This window comes from Protopterus annectens, chromosome 10.part0 (genome assembly GCF_019279795.1).
Source record: "Protopterus annectens isolate FY-2018-M chromosome 10.part0, PAN1.0, whole genome shotgun sequence".
Lineage (NCBI taxonomy): Eukaryota > Metazoa > Chordata > Ceratodontiformes > Protopteridae > Protopterus > Protopterus annectens.
Genome location: NC_056744.1, coordinates 1,671,467,291 through 1,671,489,499, shown reverse-complemented (window position 1 = coordinate 1,671,489,499; position 22,209 = coordinate 1,671,467,291). Strand labels below are relative to the sequence as shown.

General features: G+C 39.2%; 1 protein-coding gene across 1 annotated transcript in view; it reads right to left on the bottom strand.

Moving 5' to 3' along the window:
* The window catches only part of LOC122813885 (zinc finger protein 420-like), a 175,904-nt gene that overhangs the window by 84,580 nt on the left and 69,115 nt on the right, over positions 1-22,209 (bottom strand). The window contains exon 4 of the mRNA XM_044086425.1: positions 13,645-13,771. Within this exon, the coding sequence (XP_043942360.1) occupies positions 13,645-13,771 (127 nt within the window). The remainder of the gene's footprint in view (positions 1-13,644; positions 13,772-22,209) is intronic.

Sequence of the window (22,209 nt, the reverse complement as noted above, 5' to 3'; positions counted from 1 at the left end):
TTCATGCAGTAGAAGTTAAATAACTTCCCATGTCATGCCCTCCCAACTATTTACTGCATTTCTATCTGTACCGTCTTCAGACTGTACTCATGCAGTAGAAGTTAAATAACTTCCCATGTCATGCCCTCCCAACTATTTACTGCATTTCTATCTGTACCATCTTCAGACTGTATTCATGCAGTAGAAGTTAAATAACTTCCCATGTCATGCCCTCCCAACTATTTACTGCATTTCTATCTGTACCATCTTCAGACTGTATTCATGCAGTAGAAGTTAAATAACTTCCCATGTCATGCCCTCCCAACTATTTACTGCATTTCTATCTGTACCATCTTCAGACTGTATTCATGCAGTAGAAGTTAAATAACTTCCCATGTCATGCCCTCCCAACTATTTACTGCATTTCTATCTGTACCGTCTTCAGACTGTACTCATGCAGTAGAAGTTAAATAACTTCCCATGTCATGCCCTCCCAACTATTTACTGCATTTCTATCTGTACCGTCTTCAGACTGTACTCATGCAGTAGAAGTTAAATAACTTCCCATGTCATGCCCTCCCAACTATTTACTGCATTTCTATCTGTACCATCTTCAGACTGTACTCATGCAGTAGAAGTTAAATAACTTCCCATGTCATGCCCTCCCAACTATTTACTGCATTTCTATCTGTACCATCTTCAGACTGTACTCATGCAGTAGAAGTTAAATAACTTCCCATGTCATGCCCTCCCAACTATTTACTGCATTTCTATCTGTACCATCTTCAGACTGTATTCATGCAGTAGAAGTTAAATAACTTCCCATGTCATGCCTCCCAACTATTTACTGCATTTCTATCTGTACCATCTTCAGACTGTACTCATGCAGTAGAAGTTAAATAACTTCCCATGTCATGCCCTCCCAACTATTTACTGCATTTCTATCTGTACCATCTTCAGACTGTACTCATGCAGTAGAAGTTAAATAACTTCCCATGTCATGCCCTCCCAACTATTTACTGCATTTCTATCTGTACCATCTTCAGACTGTATTCATGCAGTAGAAGTTAAATAACTTCCCATGTCATGCCCTCCCAACTATTTACTGCATTTCTATCTGTACCGTCTTCAGACTGTACTCATGCAGTAGAAGTTAAATAACTTCCCATGTCATGCCCTCCCAACTATTTACTGCATTTCTATCTGTACCATCTTCAGACTGTACTCATGCAGTAGAAGTTAAATAACTTCCCATGTCATGCCCTCCCAACTATTTACTGCATTTCTATCTGTACCATCTTCAGACTGTACTCATGCAGTAGAAGTTAAATAACTTCCCATGTCATGCCCTCCCAACTATTTACTGCATTTCTATCTGTACCATCTTCAGACTGTACTCATGCAGTAGAAGTTAAATAACTTCCCATGTCATGCCCTCCCAACTATTTACTGCATTTCTATCTGTACCATCTTCAGACTGTACTCATGCAGTAGAAGTTAAATAACTTCCCATGTCATGCCCTCCCAACTATTTACTGCATTTCTATCTGTACCATCTTCAGACTGTACTCATGCAGTAGAAGTTAAATAACTTCCCATGTCATGCCCTCCCAACTATTTACTGCATTTCTATCTGTACCGTCTTCAGACTGTACTCATGCAGTAGAAGTTAAATAACTTCCCATGTCATGCCCTCCCAACTATTTACTGCATTTCTATCTGTACCATCTTCAGACTGTACTCATGCAGTAGAAGTTAAATAACTTCCCATGTCACGCCCTCCCAACTATTTACTGCATTTCTATCTGTACCATCTTCAGACTGTATTCATGCAGTAGAAGTTAAATAACTTCCCATGTCATGCCTTTCCAACTATTTACTGCATTTCTATCTGTACCATCTTCAGACTGTATTCATGCAGTAGAAGTTAAATAACTTCCCATGTCATGTCCTCCCAACTATTTACTGCATTGCTATCTGTACCATCTTCAGACTGTATTCATGCAGTAGAAGTTAAATAACTTCCCATGTCACGCCCTCCCAACTATTTACTGCATTTCTATCTGTACCATCTTCAGACTGTATTCATGCAGTAGAAGTTAAATAACTTCCCATGTCATGCCCTCCCAACTATTTACTGCATTTCTATCTGTACCATCTTCAGACTGTATTCATGCAGTAGAAGTTAAATAACTTCCCATGTCATGCCCTCCCAACTATTTACTGCATTTCTATCTGTCCCGTCTTCAGACTGTACTCATGCAGTAGAAGTTAAATAACTTCCCATGTCATGCCCTCCCAACTATTTACTGCATTTCTATCTGTACCATCTTCAGACTGTACTCATGCAGTAGAAGTTAAATAACTTCCCATGTCATGCCCTCCCAACTATTTACTGCATTTCTATCTGTACCATCTTCAGACTGTATTCATGCAGTAGAAGTTAAATAACTTCCCATGTCATGCCCTCCCAACTATTTACTGCATTTCTATCTGTACCGTCTTCAGACTGTACTCATGCAGTAGAAGTTAAATAACTTCCCATGTCATGCCCTCCCAACTATTTACTGCATTTCTATCTGTACCATCTTCAGACTGTATTCATGCAGTAGAAGTTAAATAACTTCCCATGTCATGCCCTCCCAACTATTTACTGCATTTCTATCTGTACCATCTTCAGACTGTACTCATGCAGTAGAAGTTAAATAACTTCCCATGTCATGTCCTCCCAACTATTTACTGCATTTCTATCTGTACCATCTTCAGACTGTACTCATGCAGTAGAAGTTAAATAACTTCCCATGTCATGCCCTCCCAACTATTTACTGCATTTCTATCTGTACCATCTTCAGACTGTACTCATGCAGTAGAAGTTAAATAACTTCCCATGTCATGCCCTCCCAACTATTTACTGCATTTCTATCTGTACCATCTTCAGACTGTATTCATGCAGTAGAAGTTAAATAACTTCCCATGTCATGCCCTCCCAACTATTTACTGCATTTCTATCTGTACCGTCTTCAGACTGTACTCATGCAGTAGAAGTTAAATAACTTCCCATGTCATGCCCTCCCAACTATTTACTGCATTTCTATCTGTACCATCTTCAGACTGTATTCATGCAGTAGAAGTTAAATAACTTCCCATGTCATGCCCTCCCAACTATTTACTGCATTTCTATCTGTACCATCTTCAGACTGTATTCATGCAGTAGAAGTTAAATAACTTCCCATGTCATGCCCTCCCAACTATTTACTGCATTTCTATCTGTACCATCTTCAGACTGTATTCATGCAGTAGAAGTTAAATAACTTCCCATGTCATGTCCTCCCAACTATTTACTGCATTTCTATCTGTACCATCTTCAGACTGTATTCATGCAGTAGAAGTTAAATAACTTCCCATGTCATGTCCTCCCAACTATTTACTGCATTTCTATCTGTACCATCTTCAGACTGTATTCATGCAGTAGAAGTTAAATAACTTCCCATGTCATGCCCTCCCAACTATTTACTGCATTTCTATCTGTACCGTCTTCAGACTGTACTCATGCAGTAGAAGTTAAATAACTTCCCATGTCATGCCCTCCCAACTATTTACTGCATTTCTATCTGTACCATCTTCAGACTGTACTCATGCAGTAGAAGTTAAATAACTTCCCATGTCATGCCCTCCCAACTATTTACTGCATTTCTATCTGTACCATCTTCAGACTGTACTCATGCAGTAGAAGTTAAATAACTTCCCATGTCATGCCCTCCCAACTATTTACTGCATTTCTATCTGTACCGTCTTCAGACTGTACTCATGCAGTAGAAGTTAAATAACTTCCCATGTCATGCCCTCCCAACTATTTACTGCATTGCTATCTGTACCATCTTCAGACTGTACTCATGCAGTAGAAGTTAAATAACTTCCCATGTCATGCCCTCCCAACTATTTACTGCATTTCTATCTGTACCATCTTCAGACTGTATTCATGCAGTAGAAGTTAAATAACTTCCCATGTCATGCCCTCCCAACTATTTACTGCATTTCTATCTGTACCGTCTTCAGACTGTACTCATGCAGTAGAAGTTAAATAACTTCCCATGTCATGCCCTCCCAACTATTTACTGCATTTCTATCTGTCCCGTCTTCAGACTGTACTCATGCAGTAGAAGTTAAATAACTTCCCATGTCATGCCCTCCCAACTATTTACTGCATTTCTATCTGTACCATCTTCAGACTGTATTCATGCAGTAGAAGTTAAATAACTTCCCATGTCATGTCCTCCCAACTATTTACTGCATTTCTATCTGTACCATCTTCAGACTGTATTCATGCAGTAGAAGTTAAATAACTTCCCATGTCATGCCCTCCCAACTATTTACTGCATTTCTATCTGTACCGTCTTCAGACTGTACTCATGCAGTAGAAGTTAAATAACTTCCCATGTCATGCCCTCCCAACTATTTACTGCATTTCTATCTGTACCATCTTCAGACTGTATTCATGCAGTAGAAGTTAAATAACTTCCCATGTCATGCCCTCCCAACTATTTACTGCATTTCTATCTGTACCGTCTTCAGACTGTACTCATGCAGTAGAAGTTAAATAACTTCCCATGTCATGCCCTCCCAACTATTTACTGCATTTCTATCTGTACCATCTTCAGACTGTATTCATGCAGTAGAAGTTAAATAACTTCCCATGTCATGTCCTCCCAACTATTTACTGCATTTCTATCTGTACCATCTTCAGACTGTACTCATGCAGTAGAAGTTAAATAACTTCCCATGTCATGCCCTCCCAACTATTTACTGCATTTCTATCTGTACCATCTTCAGACTGTATTCATGCAGTAGAAGTTAAATAACTTCCCATGTCATGCCCTCCCAACTATTTACTGCATTTCTATCTGTACCGTCTTCAGACTGTACTCATGCAGTAGAAGTTAAATAACTTCCCATGTCATGCCCTCCCAACTATTTACTGCATTTCTATCTGTACCATCTTCAGACTGTACTCATGCAGTAAAAGTTAAATAACTTCCCATGTCATGCCTCCCAACTATTTACTGCATTTCTATCTGTACCATCTTCAGACTGTACTCATGCAGTAGAAGTTAAATAACTTCCCATGTCATGCCCTCCCAACTATTTACTGCATTTCTATCTGTACCATCTTCAGACTGTATTCATGCAGTAGAAGTTAAATAACTTCCCATGTCACGCCCTCCCAACTATTTACTGCATTTCTATCTGTACCATCTTCAGACTGTACTCATGCAGTAGAAGTTAAATAACTTCCCATGTCATGCCCTCCCAACTATTTACTGCATTTCTATCTGTACCATCTTCAGACTGTACTCATGCAGTAGAAGTTAAATAACTTCCCATGTCATGCCCTCCCAACTATTTACTGCATTTCTATCTGTACCATCTTCAGACTGTACTCATGCAGTAGAAGTTAAATAACTTCCCATGTCATGTCCTCCCAACTATTTACTGCATTTCTATCTGTACCATCTTCAGACTGTACTCATGCAGTAGAAGTTAAATAACTTCCCATGTCATGCCCTCGCAACTATTTACTGCATTTCTATCTGTACCGTCTTCAGACTGTACTCATGCAGTAGAAGTTAAATAACTTCCCATGTCATGTCCTCCCCTCCCAACTATTTACTGCATTTCTATCTGTACCATCTTCAGACTGTATTCATGCAGTAGAAGTTAAATAACTTCCCATGTCATGCCCTCCCAACTATTTACTGCATTTCTATCTGTACCGTCTTCAGACTGTACTCATGCAGTAGAAGTTAAATAACTTCCCATGTCATGCCCTCCCAACTATTTACTGCATTTCTATCTGTACCATCTTCAGACTGTATTCATGCAGTAGAAGTTAAATAACTTCCCATGTCATGCCCTCCCAACTATTTACTGCATTTCTATCTGTACCATCTTCAGACTGTATTCATGCAGTAGAAGTTAAATAACTTCCCATGTCATGCCCTCCCAACTATTTACTGCATTTCTATCTGTACCATCTTCAGACTGTATTCATGCAGTAGAAGTTAAATAACTTCCCATGTCATGCCCTCCCAACTATTTACTGCATTTCTATCTGTACCGTCTTCAGACTGTACTCATGCAGTAGAAGTTAAATAACTTCCCATGTCATGCCCTCCCAACTATTTACTGCATTTCTATCTGTACCATCTTCAGACTGTACTCATGCAGTAGAAGTTAAATAACTTCCCATGTCATGCCCTCCCAACTATTTACTGCATTTCTATCTGTACCATCTTCAGACTGTACTCATGCAGTAGAAGTTAAATAACTTCCCATGTCATGCCCTCCCAACTATTTACTGCATTTCTATCTGTACCATCTTCAGACTGTATTCATGCAGTAGAAGTTAAATAACTTCCCATGTCATGTCCTCCCAACTATTTACTGCATTTCTATCTGTCCCGTCTTCAGACTGTACTCATGCAGTAGAAGTTAAATAACTTCCCATGTCATGCCCTCCCAACTATTTACTGCATTTCTATCTGTACCATCTTCAGACTGTATTCATGCAGTAGAAGTTAAATAACTTCCCATGTCATGCCCTCCCAACTATTTACTGCATTTCTATCTGTACCATCTTCAGACTGTATTCATGCAGTAGAAGTTAAATAACTTCCCATGTCATGCCCTCCCAACTATTTACTGCATTTCTATCTGTACCATCTTCAGACTGTATTCATGCAGTAGAAGTTAAATAACTTCCCATGTCATGTCCTCCCAACTATTTACTGCATTTCTATCTGTACCGTCTTCAGACTGTATTCATGCAGTAGAAGTTAAATAACTTCCCATGTCATGCCCTCCCAACTATTTACTGCATTTCTATCTGTACCATCTTCAGACTGTATTCATGCAGTAGAAGTTAAATAACTTCCCATGTCATGCCCTCCCAACTATTTACTGCATTTCTATCTGTCCCGTCTTCAGACTGTACTCATGCAGTAGAAGTTAAATAACTTCCCATGTCATGCCCTCCCAACTATTTACTGCATTTCTATCTGTACCATCTTCAGACTGTACTCATGCAGTAGAAGTTAAATAACTTCCCATGTCACGCCCTCCCAACTATTTACTGCATTTCTATCTGTACCATCTTCAGACTGTACTCATGCAGTAGAAGTTAAATAACTTCCCATGTCATGCCCTCCCAACTATTTACTGCATTTCTATCTGTACCATCTTCAGACTGTATTCATGCAGTAGAAGTTAAATAACTTCCCATGTCATGCCCTCCCAACTATTTACTGCATTTCTATCTGTACCGTCTTCAGACTGTACTCATGCAGTAGAAGTTAAATAACTTCCCATGTCATGCCCTCCCAACTATTTACTGCATTTCTATCTGTACCATCTTCAGACTGTACTCATGCAGTAAAAGTTAAATAACTTCCCATGTCATGCCTCCCAACTATTTACTGCATTTCTATCTGTACCATCTTCAGACTGTACTCATGCAGTAGAAGTTAAATAACTTCCCATGTCATGCCCTCCCAACTATTTACTGCATTTCTATCTGTACCATCTTCAGACTGTATTCATGCAGTAGAAGTTAAATAACTTCCCATGTCATGCCCTCCCAACTATTTACTGCATTTCTATCTGTACCGTCTTCAGACTGTACTCATGCAGTAGAAGTTAAATAACTTCCCATGTCATGCCCTCCCAACTATTTACTGCATTTCTATCTGTACCATCTTCAGACTGTACTCATGCAGTAGAAGTTAAATAACTTCCCATGTCATGTCCTCCCAACTATTTACTGCATTTCTATCTGTACCATCTTCAGACTGTATTCATGCAGTAGAAGTTAAATAACTTCCCATGTCATGCCCTCCCAACTATTTACTGCATTTCTATCTGTACCATCTTCAGACTGTACTCATGCAGTAGAAGTTAAATAACTTCCCATGTCACGCCCTCCCAACTATTTACTGCATTTCTATCTGTACCATCTTCAGACTGTACTCATGCAGTAGAAGTTAAATAACTTCCCATGTCATGTCCTCCCAACTATTTACTGCATTTCTATCTGTACCATCTTCAGACTGTACTCATGCAGTAGAAGTTAAATAACTTCCCATGTCACGCCCTCCCAACTATTTACTGCATTTCTATCTGTACCATCTTCAGACTGTACTCATGCAGTAGAAGTTAAATAACTTCCCATGTCATGCCCTCCCAACTATTTACTGCATTGCTATCTGTACCATCTTCAGACTGTACTCATGCAGTAGAAGTTAAATAACTTCCCATGTCATGTCCTCCCAACTATTTACTGCATTTCTATCTGTACCATCTTCAGACTGTACTCATGCAGTAGAAGTTAAATAACTTCCCATGTCATGTCCTCCCAACTATTTACTGCATTTCTATCTGTACCATCTTCAGACTGTACTCATGCAGTAGAAGTTAAATAACTTCCCATGTCATGCCCTCCCAACTATTTACTGCATTTCTATCTGTACCATCTTCAGACTGTATTCATGCAGTAGAAGTTAAATAACTTCCCATGTCATGCCCTCCCAACTATTTACTGCATTTCTATCTGTACCGTCTTCAGACTGTACTCATGCAGTAGAAGTTAAATAACTTCCCATGTCATGCCCTCCCAACTATTTACTGCATTTCTATCTGTACCATCTTCAGACTGTATTCATGCAGTAGAAGTTAAATAACTTCCCATGTCATGTCCTCCCAACTATTTACTGCATTTCTATCTGTACCATCTTCAGACTGTACTCATGCAGTAGAAGTTAAATAACTTCCCATGTCATGCCCTCCCAACTATTTACTGCATTTCTATCTGTACCGTCTTCAGACTGTACTCATGCAGTAGAAGTTAAATAACTTCCCATGTCATGCCCTCCCAACTATTTACTGCATTTCTATCTGTACCGTCTTCAGACTGTACTCATGCAGTAGAAGTTAAATAACTTCCCATGTCATGTCCTCCCAACTATTTACTGCATTTCTATCTGTACCATCTTCAGACTGTATTCATGCAGTAGAAGTTAAATAACTTCCCATGTCATGCCCTCCCAACTATTTACTGCATTTCTATCTGTACCATCTTCAGACTGTACTCATGCAGTAGAAGTTAAATAACTTCCCATGTCATGTCCTCCCAACTATTTACTGCATTTCTATCTGTACCATCTTCAGACTGTATTCATGCAGTAGAAGTTAAATAACTTCCCATGTCATGTCCTCCCAACTATTTACTGCATTTCTATCTGTACCGTCTTCAGACTGTACTCATGCAGTAGAAGTTAAATAACTTCCCATGTCATGCCCTCCCAACTATTTACTGCATTTCTATCTGTACCGTCTTCAGACTGTACTCATGCAGTAGAAGTTAAATAACTTCCCATGTCATGTCCTCCCAACTATTTACTGCATTTCTATCTGTACCATCTTCAGACTGTATTCATGCAGTAGAAGTTAAATAACTTCCCATGTCATGCCCTCCCAACTATTTACTGCATTTCTATCTGTACCATCTTCAGACTGTACTCATGCAGTAGAAGTTAAATAACTTCCCATGTCATGCCCTCCCAACTATTTACTGCATTTCTATCTGTACCATCTTCAGACTGTACTCATGCAGTAGAAGTTAAATAACTTCCCATGTCATGCCCTCCCAACTATTTACTGCATTTCTATCTGTACCATCTTCAGACTGTACTCATGCAGTAGAAGTTAAATAACTTCCCATGTCATGTCCTCCCAACTATTTACTGCATTTCTATCTGTACCATCTTCAGACTGTACTCATGCAGTAGAAGTTAAATAACTTCCCATGTCATGCCCTCCCAACTATTTACTGCATTTCTATCTGTACCATCTTCAGACTGTATTCATGCAGTAGAAGTTAAATAACTTCCCATGTCATGCCCTCCCAACTATTTACTGCATTTCTATCTGTACCATCTTCAGACTGTACTCATGCAGTAGAAGTTAAATAACTTCCCATGTCATGCCCTCCCAACTATTTACTGCATTTCTATCTGTACCATCTTCAGACTGTACTCATGCAGTAGAAGTTAAATAACTTCCCATGTCATGCCCTCCCAACTATTTACTGCATTTCTATCTGTACCATCTTCAGACTGTACTCATGCAGTAGAAGTTAAATAACTTCCCATGTCATGTCCTCCCAACTATTTACTGCATTTCTATCTGTACCATCTTCAGACTGTACTCATGCAGTAGAAGTTAAATAACTTCCCATGTCATGCCCTCCCAACTATTTACTGCATTTCTATCTGTACCGTCTTCAGACTGTACTCATGCAGTAGAAGTTAAATAACTTCCCATGTCATGCCCTCCCAACTATTTACTGCATTTCTATCTGTACCATCTTCAGACTGTATTCATGCAGTAGAAGTTAAATAACTTCCCATGTCATGTCCTCCCAACTATTTACTGCATTTCTATCTGTACCATCTTCAGACTGTATTCATGCAGTAGAAGTTAAATAACTTCCCATGTCATGCCCTCCCAACTATTTACTGCATTTCTATCTGTACCATCTTCAGACTGTATTCATGCAGTAGAAGTTAAATAACTTCCCATGTCATGCCCTCCCAACTATTTACTGCATTTCTATCTGTACCGTCTTCAGACTGTACTCATGCAGTAGAAGTTAAATAACTTCCCATGTCATGCCCTCCCAACTATTTACTGCATTTCTATCTGTACCATCTTCAGACTGTATTCATGCAGTAGAAGTTAAATAACTTCCCATGTCATGTCCTCCCAACTATTTACTGCATTTCTATCTGTACCATCTTCAGACTGTACTCATGCAGTAGAAGTTAAATAACTTCCCATGTCATGCCCTCCCAACTATTTACTGCATTTCTATCTGTACCGTCTTCAGACTGTACTCATGCAGTAGAAGTTAAATAACTTCCCATGTCATGCCCTCCCAACTATTTACTGCATTTCTATCTGTACCGTCTTCAGACTGTACTCATGCAGTAGAAGTTAAATAACTTCCCATGTCATGCCCTCCCAACTATTTACTGCATTTCTATCTGTACCGTCTTCAGACTGTATTCATGCAGTAGAAGTTAAATAACTTCCCATGTCACGCCCTCCCAACTATTTACTGCATTTCTATCTGTACCGTCTTCAGACTGTACTCATGCAGTAGAAGTTAAATAACTTCCCATGTCATGCCCTCCCAACTATTTACTGCATTTCTATCTGTACCGTCTTCAGACTGTATTCATGCAGTAGAAGTTAAATAACTTCCCATGTCATGTCCTCCCAACTATTTACTGCATTTCTATCTGTACCGTCTTCAGACTGTACTCATGCAGTAGAAGTTAAATAACTTCCCATGTCATGCCCTCCCAACTATTTACTGCATTTCTATCTGTACCATCTTCAGACTGTACTCATGCAGTAGAAGTTAAATAACTTCCCATGTCATGCCCTCCCAACTATTTACTGCATTTCTATCTGTACCATCTTCAGACTGTATTCATGCAGTAGAAGTTAAATAACTTCCCATGTCATGTCCTCCCAACTATTTACTGCATTTCTATCTGTACCGTCTTCAGACTGTACTCATGCAGTAGAAGTTAAATAACTTCCCATGTCATGCCCTCCCAACTATTTACTGCATTTCTATCTGTACCGTCTTCAGACTGTATTCATGCAGTAGAAGTTAAATAACTTCCCATGTCATGCCCTCCCAACTATTTACTGCATTTCTATCTGTACCATCTTCAGACTGTATTCATGCAGTAGAAGTTAAATAACTTCCCATGTCATGCCCTCCCAACTATTTACTGCATTTCTATCTGTACCGTCTTCAGACTGTACTCATGCAGTAGAAGTTAAATAACTTCCCATGTCATGCCCTCCCAACTATTTACTGCATTTCTATCTGTACCATCTTCAGACTGTACTCATGCAGTAGAAGTTAAATAACTTCCCATGTCATGCCCTCCCAACTATTTACTGCATTTCTACATCATTATAATGCATTCCGTTACTGTGGGCTTCTGTGCCATCCTGTTTTTGGACAGTTTCGTATCTGGAAATGGTAAAAAAAAAAAAAAAAAAAAACGGTATCGTTCCTCAGGTAACTACATAATAAACAAATAAATTATAACTATCTTGAGGTAGGTGCAACAGACCATGACAGCAGGTGGGACTAGTGACATCACTCCAAAACATGAGGCACCTTTAGCAGGATGGAGTGGTAGTTGTAACTGTACATCTGACATAGGAAGTACCACTTGGATTGGTGTGAAGAACAGCTAAGGACGGGTTCCTACTGAATTGTCGACAGCTTAGGTTGTCAAATACTTAATCATCAACACCTAAGCATCGAACGCTTACAATAGCGAACGGCCACATTATCAAATTCTTTCCTCGGGAAAGAATTTGCATGGCCGTTATTAAGGATTTGCCCTTTACCCAATGTAGAGCGATCTCGGAGTTGGTATATTTAGGTAGGGTGGGTGTGGGGGGAGCAGCCCCCCACTATGTTTGGGTGTGTTTGTTTATTTTGTTTATGGACCGCCACCCAAATTCCGAGGAATGAATCTGATGATGTGGCCGTTCGGTATTTTAAGCGTTCGACGGTTAGGTGTCGATGATTTAGCATTCAACAGCCTAAGCTGTCGATGTTATGATATAGACGCAAAGATAGTGCAGATATGGATGACAACATAGATAAGTGTTTCATTTTAAAAAGTTGTAAATATGCCATATCTTTCAGACCTTCCCCAATTTCATACCATGTAAACTTGAATAATTAATTTAATGAAGCCAAAGTGCCCTTGGTATCTACAAAATGGTCCGCAGAAAGCTAGCAGGCCAAGCACTCATGATAAACAATTAGTTTGAAACAAAAAAGGTATTATACCACTCATGAAGAGACAATGATGGGTCATAATATGCTTTCCTTGGAGTCAGGAGGGGAAAAGGAGGCATTAACTATGTAACAGAGGAAAAAAAACAACTTTATAGGTGGTTGCTTCATGAAAATAAGGGAAAAGCTTGTCAAAGACATTGTGTAGTATAGCAGATGAATTAAAAAAATGAAGCAAAATGACTAAACAAATACTAAACTTCTATAGCTATTATAAGATTGAAAGTTGAAAATCGCAAACGCTGTAAATGTCAAAAATGCTGGATCTTGAACTTGTTATTGTGAGGGGATGCACCCCGCCACACCCACCGCTAAATATATAAACCAGCTCCGAGATCACACTACAGTGAGGAAAAGGCAAATATTCCAATCTTCACAGTACTACAATTTCACAAAATGCAGTTCGAGGTCTGGCATATTCGGCATTGACAGTGTTTGCGATTTTCAACTTTTGGTCTTATAATTCAGCCTTATAATATAGACCCGGTTTCACCAATGACAGGCACACTTGAACAAGAATGAGAAGGCTCTCATAAGGCCACAAGGGGTCAGTACAGATACAGATGTTGATATTGTCAGAATCATCCGAAGTGAGAAGGATAAGATATGCTACAAGTGCAAAGTGTACAATTCGGAATTATTGTAGCACAGAACTTAACGTTACACTTGTAACTCTCACAATGAATATCTCACTTCCTAAGACAGAATTTACTTACCTATTGATACCAACGTTTCATAGTTCTGTACCATCACTTCTTTGTAAAGCTCCTTATCTTGTTTTCTTAACAATTTCCACTCCTCTTCCGAGAAAGTAACAGCAACATCCTCAAAGGTTTCTGGGACCTTAAGAAGACACAAAGTGGACCTTAACTTTTAATTTATTAAAATGAACAGTACAAGCTGTAAATTTTCAGCAAAAACAATTAGCACTCTCTGCTATACCTTTCAACCTTTTAGAGCAAGAAATATGAACAAAGCCATACATAATGGGTGGACAAAGACCCCAAAATAGGGACAGTTTTTAAATATTGTTCATACAATCTTCAAAAGTTGACAGAATAACAGGTTTTGCATTTACATGAATTTTCTGAAGGGAATACATTCTGAAACTCTAATATCTGTCATTATTTTCTGACTTCATTCCTCAATGATCTGCAAATGATTTGCCAGAAAACCAAAATTTTATGACAAATAGATCAAAAATATGAGGCACAGATCTGGACATTATGTGAAAATCTGGACAGTTGAGCAGTATTCCCTTTGCTAATGTACTTAGTGGGGAGGACAGTGTAATATTACACTAGCCTTTCAGCTGTAAGCTTGGGATAGAAGACAATCAAATCATATCTGTAATGAAATAAAGTATCTGGCTTGTAGGCAATACAGTCTTTATGAGTCTGTGTCGTTATACATACAATACCCGAGAATTCATAGGTTCATAGGTAGGTACTAGGCTATTGGCCCTAGGGCCTATACAAGCCTAGCCAAAAAGGTACCCTGGCTTTTGCCACCCAAGAAAATTATTTTCCTGTGCCCCTGTCAAGCAGAACCACAGAAGTGATCCCCGGGGTGAATTTCCTATTACCCATCCAATCATCAAGATTTTTCTTGAAGAGTGCTAATGAAGAGTTCTGTTTGACATAGATAGGTAGTCTGTTCCAGAGTATGGGAAGTCTCTAGGACAGGAATCTATCCCTCCAGCATGTTCTGTTTATTGTGGTGACAAGGTTTAGGTCCCTAGAGCATGTAGCTCGGAGGGTTTGGGATTTCTTTAAGTGGAGCATGTCCAACAACTCTGGGTTTGACATAGCTTTGTATGTTAGGCAGAAATCGCCTCTGAGTAGGTGATATGCGACGGAGTAAAGCTGGAGTTTTTTGAGACGGTCTGTGTAAGGCATCTGTTTGAGGCCAGTAATCCTCTTTGTGAGGTATTTTTGTGGCCTTTTCAGTTGTTGTAGATGTCTTGTGAGGTACACACCAAAAGGGGCGTTGTACTCTATAATGGGTCTAATGAGTGATGAGCAGAGGGGGACAATGACCTATTTTTTTCTGGATGAGAAACCTTTTGTGATGAGGTGTGCCACGTTGAAGGATTTCTTGACCACTGTGGCGATGTGATTATCAAAGGAGAGACTACTGTCCACGTGTGTCCCAAGGTCTCTTATCACACTTTCAGTATTAAGTAGACTACCACCTATGTGGTAGTTCATGGGTACAGAGTTTTTACCAAAGGGGATGACAATGCACTTTTTGGCATTGAGCTTGAGACCATGGCTTTGACACCAGGCATCTGTCCCAGTGAGGCCCTTTTGTAGGATGTCCACATCGTTAGGAGTTTCGATTATGGCTCCTAGTTTGCAGTCATCTCCGAATTTAGTTAGCCAAAGACCTTCTGTGTTAGCCTGTACTTTAGAGAAGTAGATACCAAACAAGAGAGGACCCAGGACTGAACCCTGTGGTACTTCACTTGTCACTGATCTGACGTCTGATTTGGAGTCTGCCACTATACAAAGTTTAATAGTATAATGCTTTTAGTATATGTAACAATCTAATGCTTTCCAGTAGAGACAGTTCTCATCTGAGGTAATGTGAAGCATATTGCTGTAATACTTATCTGTTATCCTTGTGAAATATCAGATATAGTTCTGTGCACATAATGGCCTGAAACTCTCAGATGCATTGCCTACAGCAGATGACCATCAAGAACAGTGTTTTCCAAGAAACACACTTTGATGTCACCAAATCTAGCATGTTCCCAGACTCAGAGGAAAGCTAAAGTTGTATAACAAAGTTAGAGTCTTACAGATGAGGTGTGCTTCTTAATGAAGCAATGCCCAAACAGGCACTGCTGGACCACAGATTTACTGTCCACAATGTCATGATTGAAGGAGACAGCTGGTCATAACATATATGTTTAACACAAGCAACCCCAAAGCAGTCAAAAGTATAGAAAGGTAGAGGACCGGCTCGATACCCTCAATGGACAGCTTGTCTTCCTCGGGCAAAGTATGGTTGTACCATGACTGTGTCACCCCCTGATGAAGAGCAGAGAACAAAAAGAGTACAATGAACATGCATTAGTGTAAGGGACAGACTGGTTAATATATGAATCACGTGGACAAGTATGCATGCATACATATCTACTGCCACTGCATGCTCTGTAACCCAGAGAATCAAGCAAGACACATCACAAAGCCCCATACAGTTGGCCTAGTGCCAGCATGTTCCAATCTTTTCACTACCGACCAACAATGACAAATGGCCTCTGCCAGGCTTAAGAACACAAGCATGGTAACCACAGGTCAGAGGTAAATTGGTCAGTCCAAAGTGGAAGATCCAGAGGCTGAGAATGGGCACCAGCAATTGCAAATGACCGATTGTTATGAGGAACCAAAACAGTAGGTTAACATATGAAGTTATTCATACATGGACTTTGACTGTCGTGAAACTGAGGCCCAGATGATACAGGTGCATGAGATATGTCACCATTCTCTGAAAACTGACATGATAAGGAGATAACCAAGTACCGCCATGTTTAAACTGAGAACACTGTCCACCTAGTGGCAAACCCCAAGGAGAAGCCCTCCTTGTAACCCAAATCAGCCCTAAAAGCCCATGGCAAGTCTGACAAAAACAAAGTCTTTCTCAGAATCCACTCCCTTATGAAGAGCCAGTCACAATACAGCTAAGTGGGACATCCTTGGCTAGGGGTGAGAGAGGTTTCATGCACCACGACAGACCTTGAGACATGTAACCATAACTTTCTTTTCCATGAAAAGATAACAAGAATGAGTGGTGGTCTTTCTTCTCTTATCTTTGCAACGAGGTATGAAATTAAAGAAAATGTCAGGAAAGTACACAACTCCTTGTGCCACTGGAAGAGAGTGTGTTGACAGTTACTCCCATTTGCCTTCTGAACTTATTAAACATAGGAAATGTGGAGATCAGTCTGCACCTGTTTTGATAAGACCTTGTCACAGTATGTCCTTTTATTCTAGATCTCTACCAGATGACTGAACGTTTGTACATGCTCATTCACGTCATAATATGAACTGTTTAGGGAAGGACTGTCCACTTACGACCCACTGGCACATGAACACAGCATGTCTGTATACAGGCATGACCTTGTAGACCCGGGCTTGTTTAGATACCACATGATGAATTGAAAGCATGACCAAAACTGCTCTGAGCTCATATTAGTTAATGTGGAATCCCATCCCAGACAGGCCTTAATCACTTCATGCTATGATAGCCTTAGTAAACTCCACAGCTTGCATGTGAACTTGGTCTTATCAATGAACATTCAACAGAAAAGAAGGAAAAACACCAGAAAGTTCCTGCAGATTGTACACAATTCCAGTGCATCATGACAACAGTGCAACACTAACAGTATTTCCATGAGTAGGTGGTGGATCTGAAGCCAATGACTTTTCACGATCAGCTACAACATAGGCTCCTTCAAGACAAATTATACTATTAAGACTAAGTAGTCACTGAATCCAGAATGTGCATCGAAATCTGAAACTTGACCCCTTTTCACCATGTCATCCAAATGGCCAAGAGAATCATATCATGGGCCCATAAGGAGTAACACTAGAGTGCTCACCTCTGGCCCAGTGAATGTCCTTCTCTAAGCTAGGACCAGCGAGGACATCTAAATTATAATGACCTTAGAGGCCACTATGGAGCACCCAAAAAAGCATATTCCAAGATGCACTTGGATGAGGCTAAGAATCCAGAATCTAGGTAGAGGAACACCAGACCATTTTTTTGACAGGCAGGAGACACAATGGACAAAACCTTACTCAAGACTATATGCACTAAAAAAAGCCCAAATAACATCACTCTTTACTGGAACTGATGACTACACACAACAAAATGGAAGAATCTCCTGTTTAGACACCAACCAACTCTGTGCCAGAGACATCCATCACATCTAACAGCACCATTTGGTCTTTCAGATACAGCAGTGAAATAAGCCCCTGCAGAGTATACATCTGGATTCAAACATGCCTGATATAATGACTGAAGTAAATGAAGTCATACATAGGGCAGAATTCTTCAATCACTTTTGAAACCACAAAAGAATCAGGTATGCAACTACCCCTGCCCCTCCCCCTCCCCAAATAGAAACTAGAAGACAAGACACAATTCCTTCAGTAGTATTATAGTTTGGACCTACGTCAAAAGCTCCACTGAAACAGACTGAGTCACAACTGAAAACTTTTCTGGAAGAAGGCATAGGAGTACCACAAAATGGCTGAAGGTGTCCATGTCATTTTAAGTAAAGAACAAAAGTACTAAAGTACTTTGATGTTTTTGCTTGGCTCCTTAAGTGTGTTTAGTGTTTTGTGTAGAACTTGCTGGTACTTTATGACTGTTTTTTTTTTAAAGATTGCAAGAACTCTAGCTATTCCCTCATTGGCGTTCGCACACTATCAAAACCAAAACAGAAACGCCAGGAATGTTACTAACCTGGGGAATTTCACCAACCAAAAGACAGGCAAGGCTAACAGATACTTGATTGCCTTTTTCAATGTCAAACAAGCCTCTCTTTTGGTGTTCTGCAGATCTAACACAGAAAATGGAGAAAGTAGCAGAAGGGGAGATCCCCTCCCCACACTAACAGATTGATTATGTTTACAACACCTTCCAAGCTCCCAATTACTTGTGCAACTGTTCTTTGCAATTAGTACTTTTCTAATCTATATAAAATGTACACAATGTGAGTATTTGTTTCAGCTTTATCTACCAGTAAGCCTAAGTAACCTATAGAAATAAAAATAACTTAAAATATTCAGAGTTACTCACACTGCTACCTTTTCAGAGAATTATGCCTGTATGAAAGCTATTAGACACAAGGTGTGGTCTAGCAATGGAATAGGAACAGAAAAAATGCTCTGAATTGCTGAAAAGTGATTACACATACACTAACATGATTATGTAAATATTGAGAGTGAAACAGTGCAACTTCAACTTAAATAAATCAAATGTAAAATAAGACTTGGGATATTTGGGTCTATATTATAACTTCAAATGATTAAAAGAGCGAATGCTCTTTAATCGAATCCTTAAAATCGAAAGCAGTAAATCCCGAATAAACAAAACAGTGATTTGTTTCCAGGGAAAAAAATCACTGGTCAGCAAAAAAAAAAATCCAAACACAAAATAAAGTGGAGGGCTTCGCCCCCCCCTCCCCCTGTACTTAAATATACCAACTCCGAGATCGCACCACAGTGGAGGAAATGGCAAAGTCCCGAAAACGGCCCAGAGATTTTTTTTCCCTAGGGAAAAAATCGCTGTTCCATGTGTTCAGGATTTAGTGCTTTCGATTTTAAGGGGTCGATTAAAGAGCGTTCGCTCTTTTAATCATTTGAAGTTATAATATAGACCTGAATATTTATGTCTCTAAGAAAGCTGTCAAAGCAAGATGCAGCCTGGGAGTGGAACCACAATCAGGAAAAATGTGAATCATTTAAAAAATTATACACAGATGCACCAACATTAAAATAATATGAGGTGTATAAGGAATTAATTTTGTAAATAAATGCTACTCAGAATGGCACAAGAGCTGTGAGCTGGCAAATGGAGAGACCAGTCACTTCTGGATCAAAAGTAATTACAGATGGATAAATATGGTTTCTTTTTCTATCAGAGCATCATGTAAGTTGTGATGTATGGATACAAGGTATACTGCAAATGTCTATGGCAAAGTTCACGTGAAAACAGACCATCATCTTTTGCAAAACATACTGAAAAAGCCTACATGCAAACAAAATGTGATGTGAAAGAAAAGCACAAATTACACAGAAGCAAGTAGACTTCCTAGCAGTAGTAAAGATCCTTTGGTTAAGCTGTATAAAAATGTTTAATCGTTTTTAGTAAACATGCAGCAGAGTAGAAAGTGTGAGACATTTTATAAAAACCTACATTATTTTGTACTAAACGTACAGCCAAGATGTGAAATGTGTGAAGCTGTAGAAAGTAAGTACTTTTTCTTACAGAAATGCAGCACTGCCTAGAAAAATAAACTGCCTCATTCACACTAACATATCTTATTTTCTATCTAACTCGAAGTTACTCTACTTGGTTAAACCTTTTCAGTTAACTAGGCAGCTTTGCTCTGGGTGGAGAAGCTATTTAGTGTGAAAAACTGACCCAGCACAAAAAGTAAAGTATCTTGAATTCTTTCTCCTATACAGAAGTGGGATTGTAAAAGGCTGAATGAACTGAATATTTTCCAGTATTGTCTAAATCTGGGATACCCCTCTGGGACCTCTTCAAGTTAATATAATTCTACTTTTGAAGTTCACAGCCAGCAGGCCAGTTAGATTTTGTATTTTCCAGTGGAAGTATGCTGTGAACTTCTGTTGAGAAGAGAGACTGTCTGCTTCTAAAACCTGTGAGCTCATGTTTATGGACTTTGCCAGTTAGTTACTTTTAACTTAGGGCTAGATAAATCTCCTTTAGTTCCATTAATGACAAAAACAGCAAGCTGGTTGTGCTTTTCTAGTGCTCTCTCTCTAAATATATATGTATGAACATTTGATATCATGTTACTTTGTGAAAATACATACGTATTTGTATATTTAATTTGTAAACTACATTGTCTATAACAACCACAGCAGAGTTGGCCACCTGTGATGTGAACATTGGCCTCTAGGTGATGGTCACTGTTGATATGACATCCCAGACACTTTGAAAAAAATGGAAAAAGGGTTGGGAATAGATGGGTGGATGGACTGCTATTTTAAAGCAAATAATTTCATTAATGAATTTCAAAAGCTTGTGTCTGGCAGTTTATTAAAGTAGTTACACAGCTGTGCATTTTAATTGTTGGCATCTGCCTTTTTCAGAGAGAAAGACTTACTAGTTGCAGATTATAAGTTAACTCATTTTAAGAGTTCACAGTAATTGGGTCTGGGTATGCGAAACTAGACTGGCTGCAGGTAGTCTCTTCCCATAAAAATCAGGAAAGGGTTGTGACATTGACATGTACTGTTAATCCCTCATAGAAATCATTGTGTATATGTTAATACAAGAGTTGTATCCACGATACAGATACTCTTCATAATATAGCACTGTAAGGGAGGCAAACCACTGTCACGCCAGTGGTTATAACTTTGCCCTTAGCTGCACAATGTGGAGCCTGCTTGGGTGTAACTGGAGCTAATCACAGTCTAAGGCAGCAGTATGTATTTCTATGCACTCATAGGACCACTTTCACATATGCATATTGTTAATACTCCATAGTAGGAACAGCAATGCAGACAGACAATGCACTACATGCTTCTGACATGTTGATTGTTGGTAGCAAAGTGGATATTGTGCATTGGACATGTGTACCTTGCAAAACAATTCTATTACCAAAAGTGTATATACCCTCTGCAGCCACAAGGTAGCTATCAAAAGTATATATTGCACACCAGTTATCTTATTTTAGGCAAAATGAGTTATGAAATGCAAAATAAGGTGTATATAATACAAAAAATGTCAGTGTCACAGATGAACACAAACTACAAATAAAAAGGAATCCCACATGTTCATATAATCTAGGAGGAGATAATAGCCACTTCAGGTACCACTGAAATTCAATGCACTGAACAGGGAGAGTACAATGGCGCATAGCAATAAAGATCATGCATTAACATAACTTATTAGATCTCCAGATGGCCTCAAAAAGCGTTTTGGACTGTGCAAACTTGACCTGGAGCTGAAGATGAAACACTTGCAATTTGAAAAGGTGAACTGGCTGAAAGCAAATTCATCAGGAGCAGGAAGAGTCCAAAACTGCAGAGGAAACAAGGGTCTGTTATCATGAAGTGGTGTGGTACAAAATTGAGAAAAACAACAGCTGCATGAAAAGAAGGTGCTCAGTCTTTGCCAGTAACAGGGGTGAAAACGTAGTCCTGGATGCCAATGTTAGTAGTAAATTGCTTCCTCAGTACACACACACACACACACACACACACACACACACACACACACACACACACACACACACACACACACACACACACACACACACACATATGTATGTATAACAGGAAGACAAACAGTCTTGCTATCACACAGGAATGCGTGTGTAATTAGATTCAGTCTAACTGTGTGTAATGGGTAAGGTATTAACCCATCTATTTATTGGTAAGAAAATTAATATTTTATTTGAAATGAACATGTTTACTGTCTTGAATTAAAGTGAGGGATTGTTCATGTGAATGTTTTAAGTGAACTGAAGCTTATAGGAAATAATTAGAAACATAGGACAAGTGACTTCATTG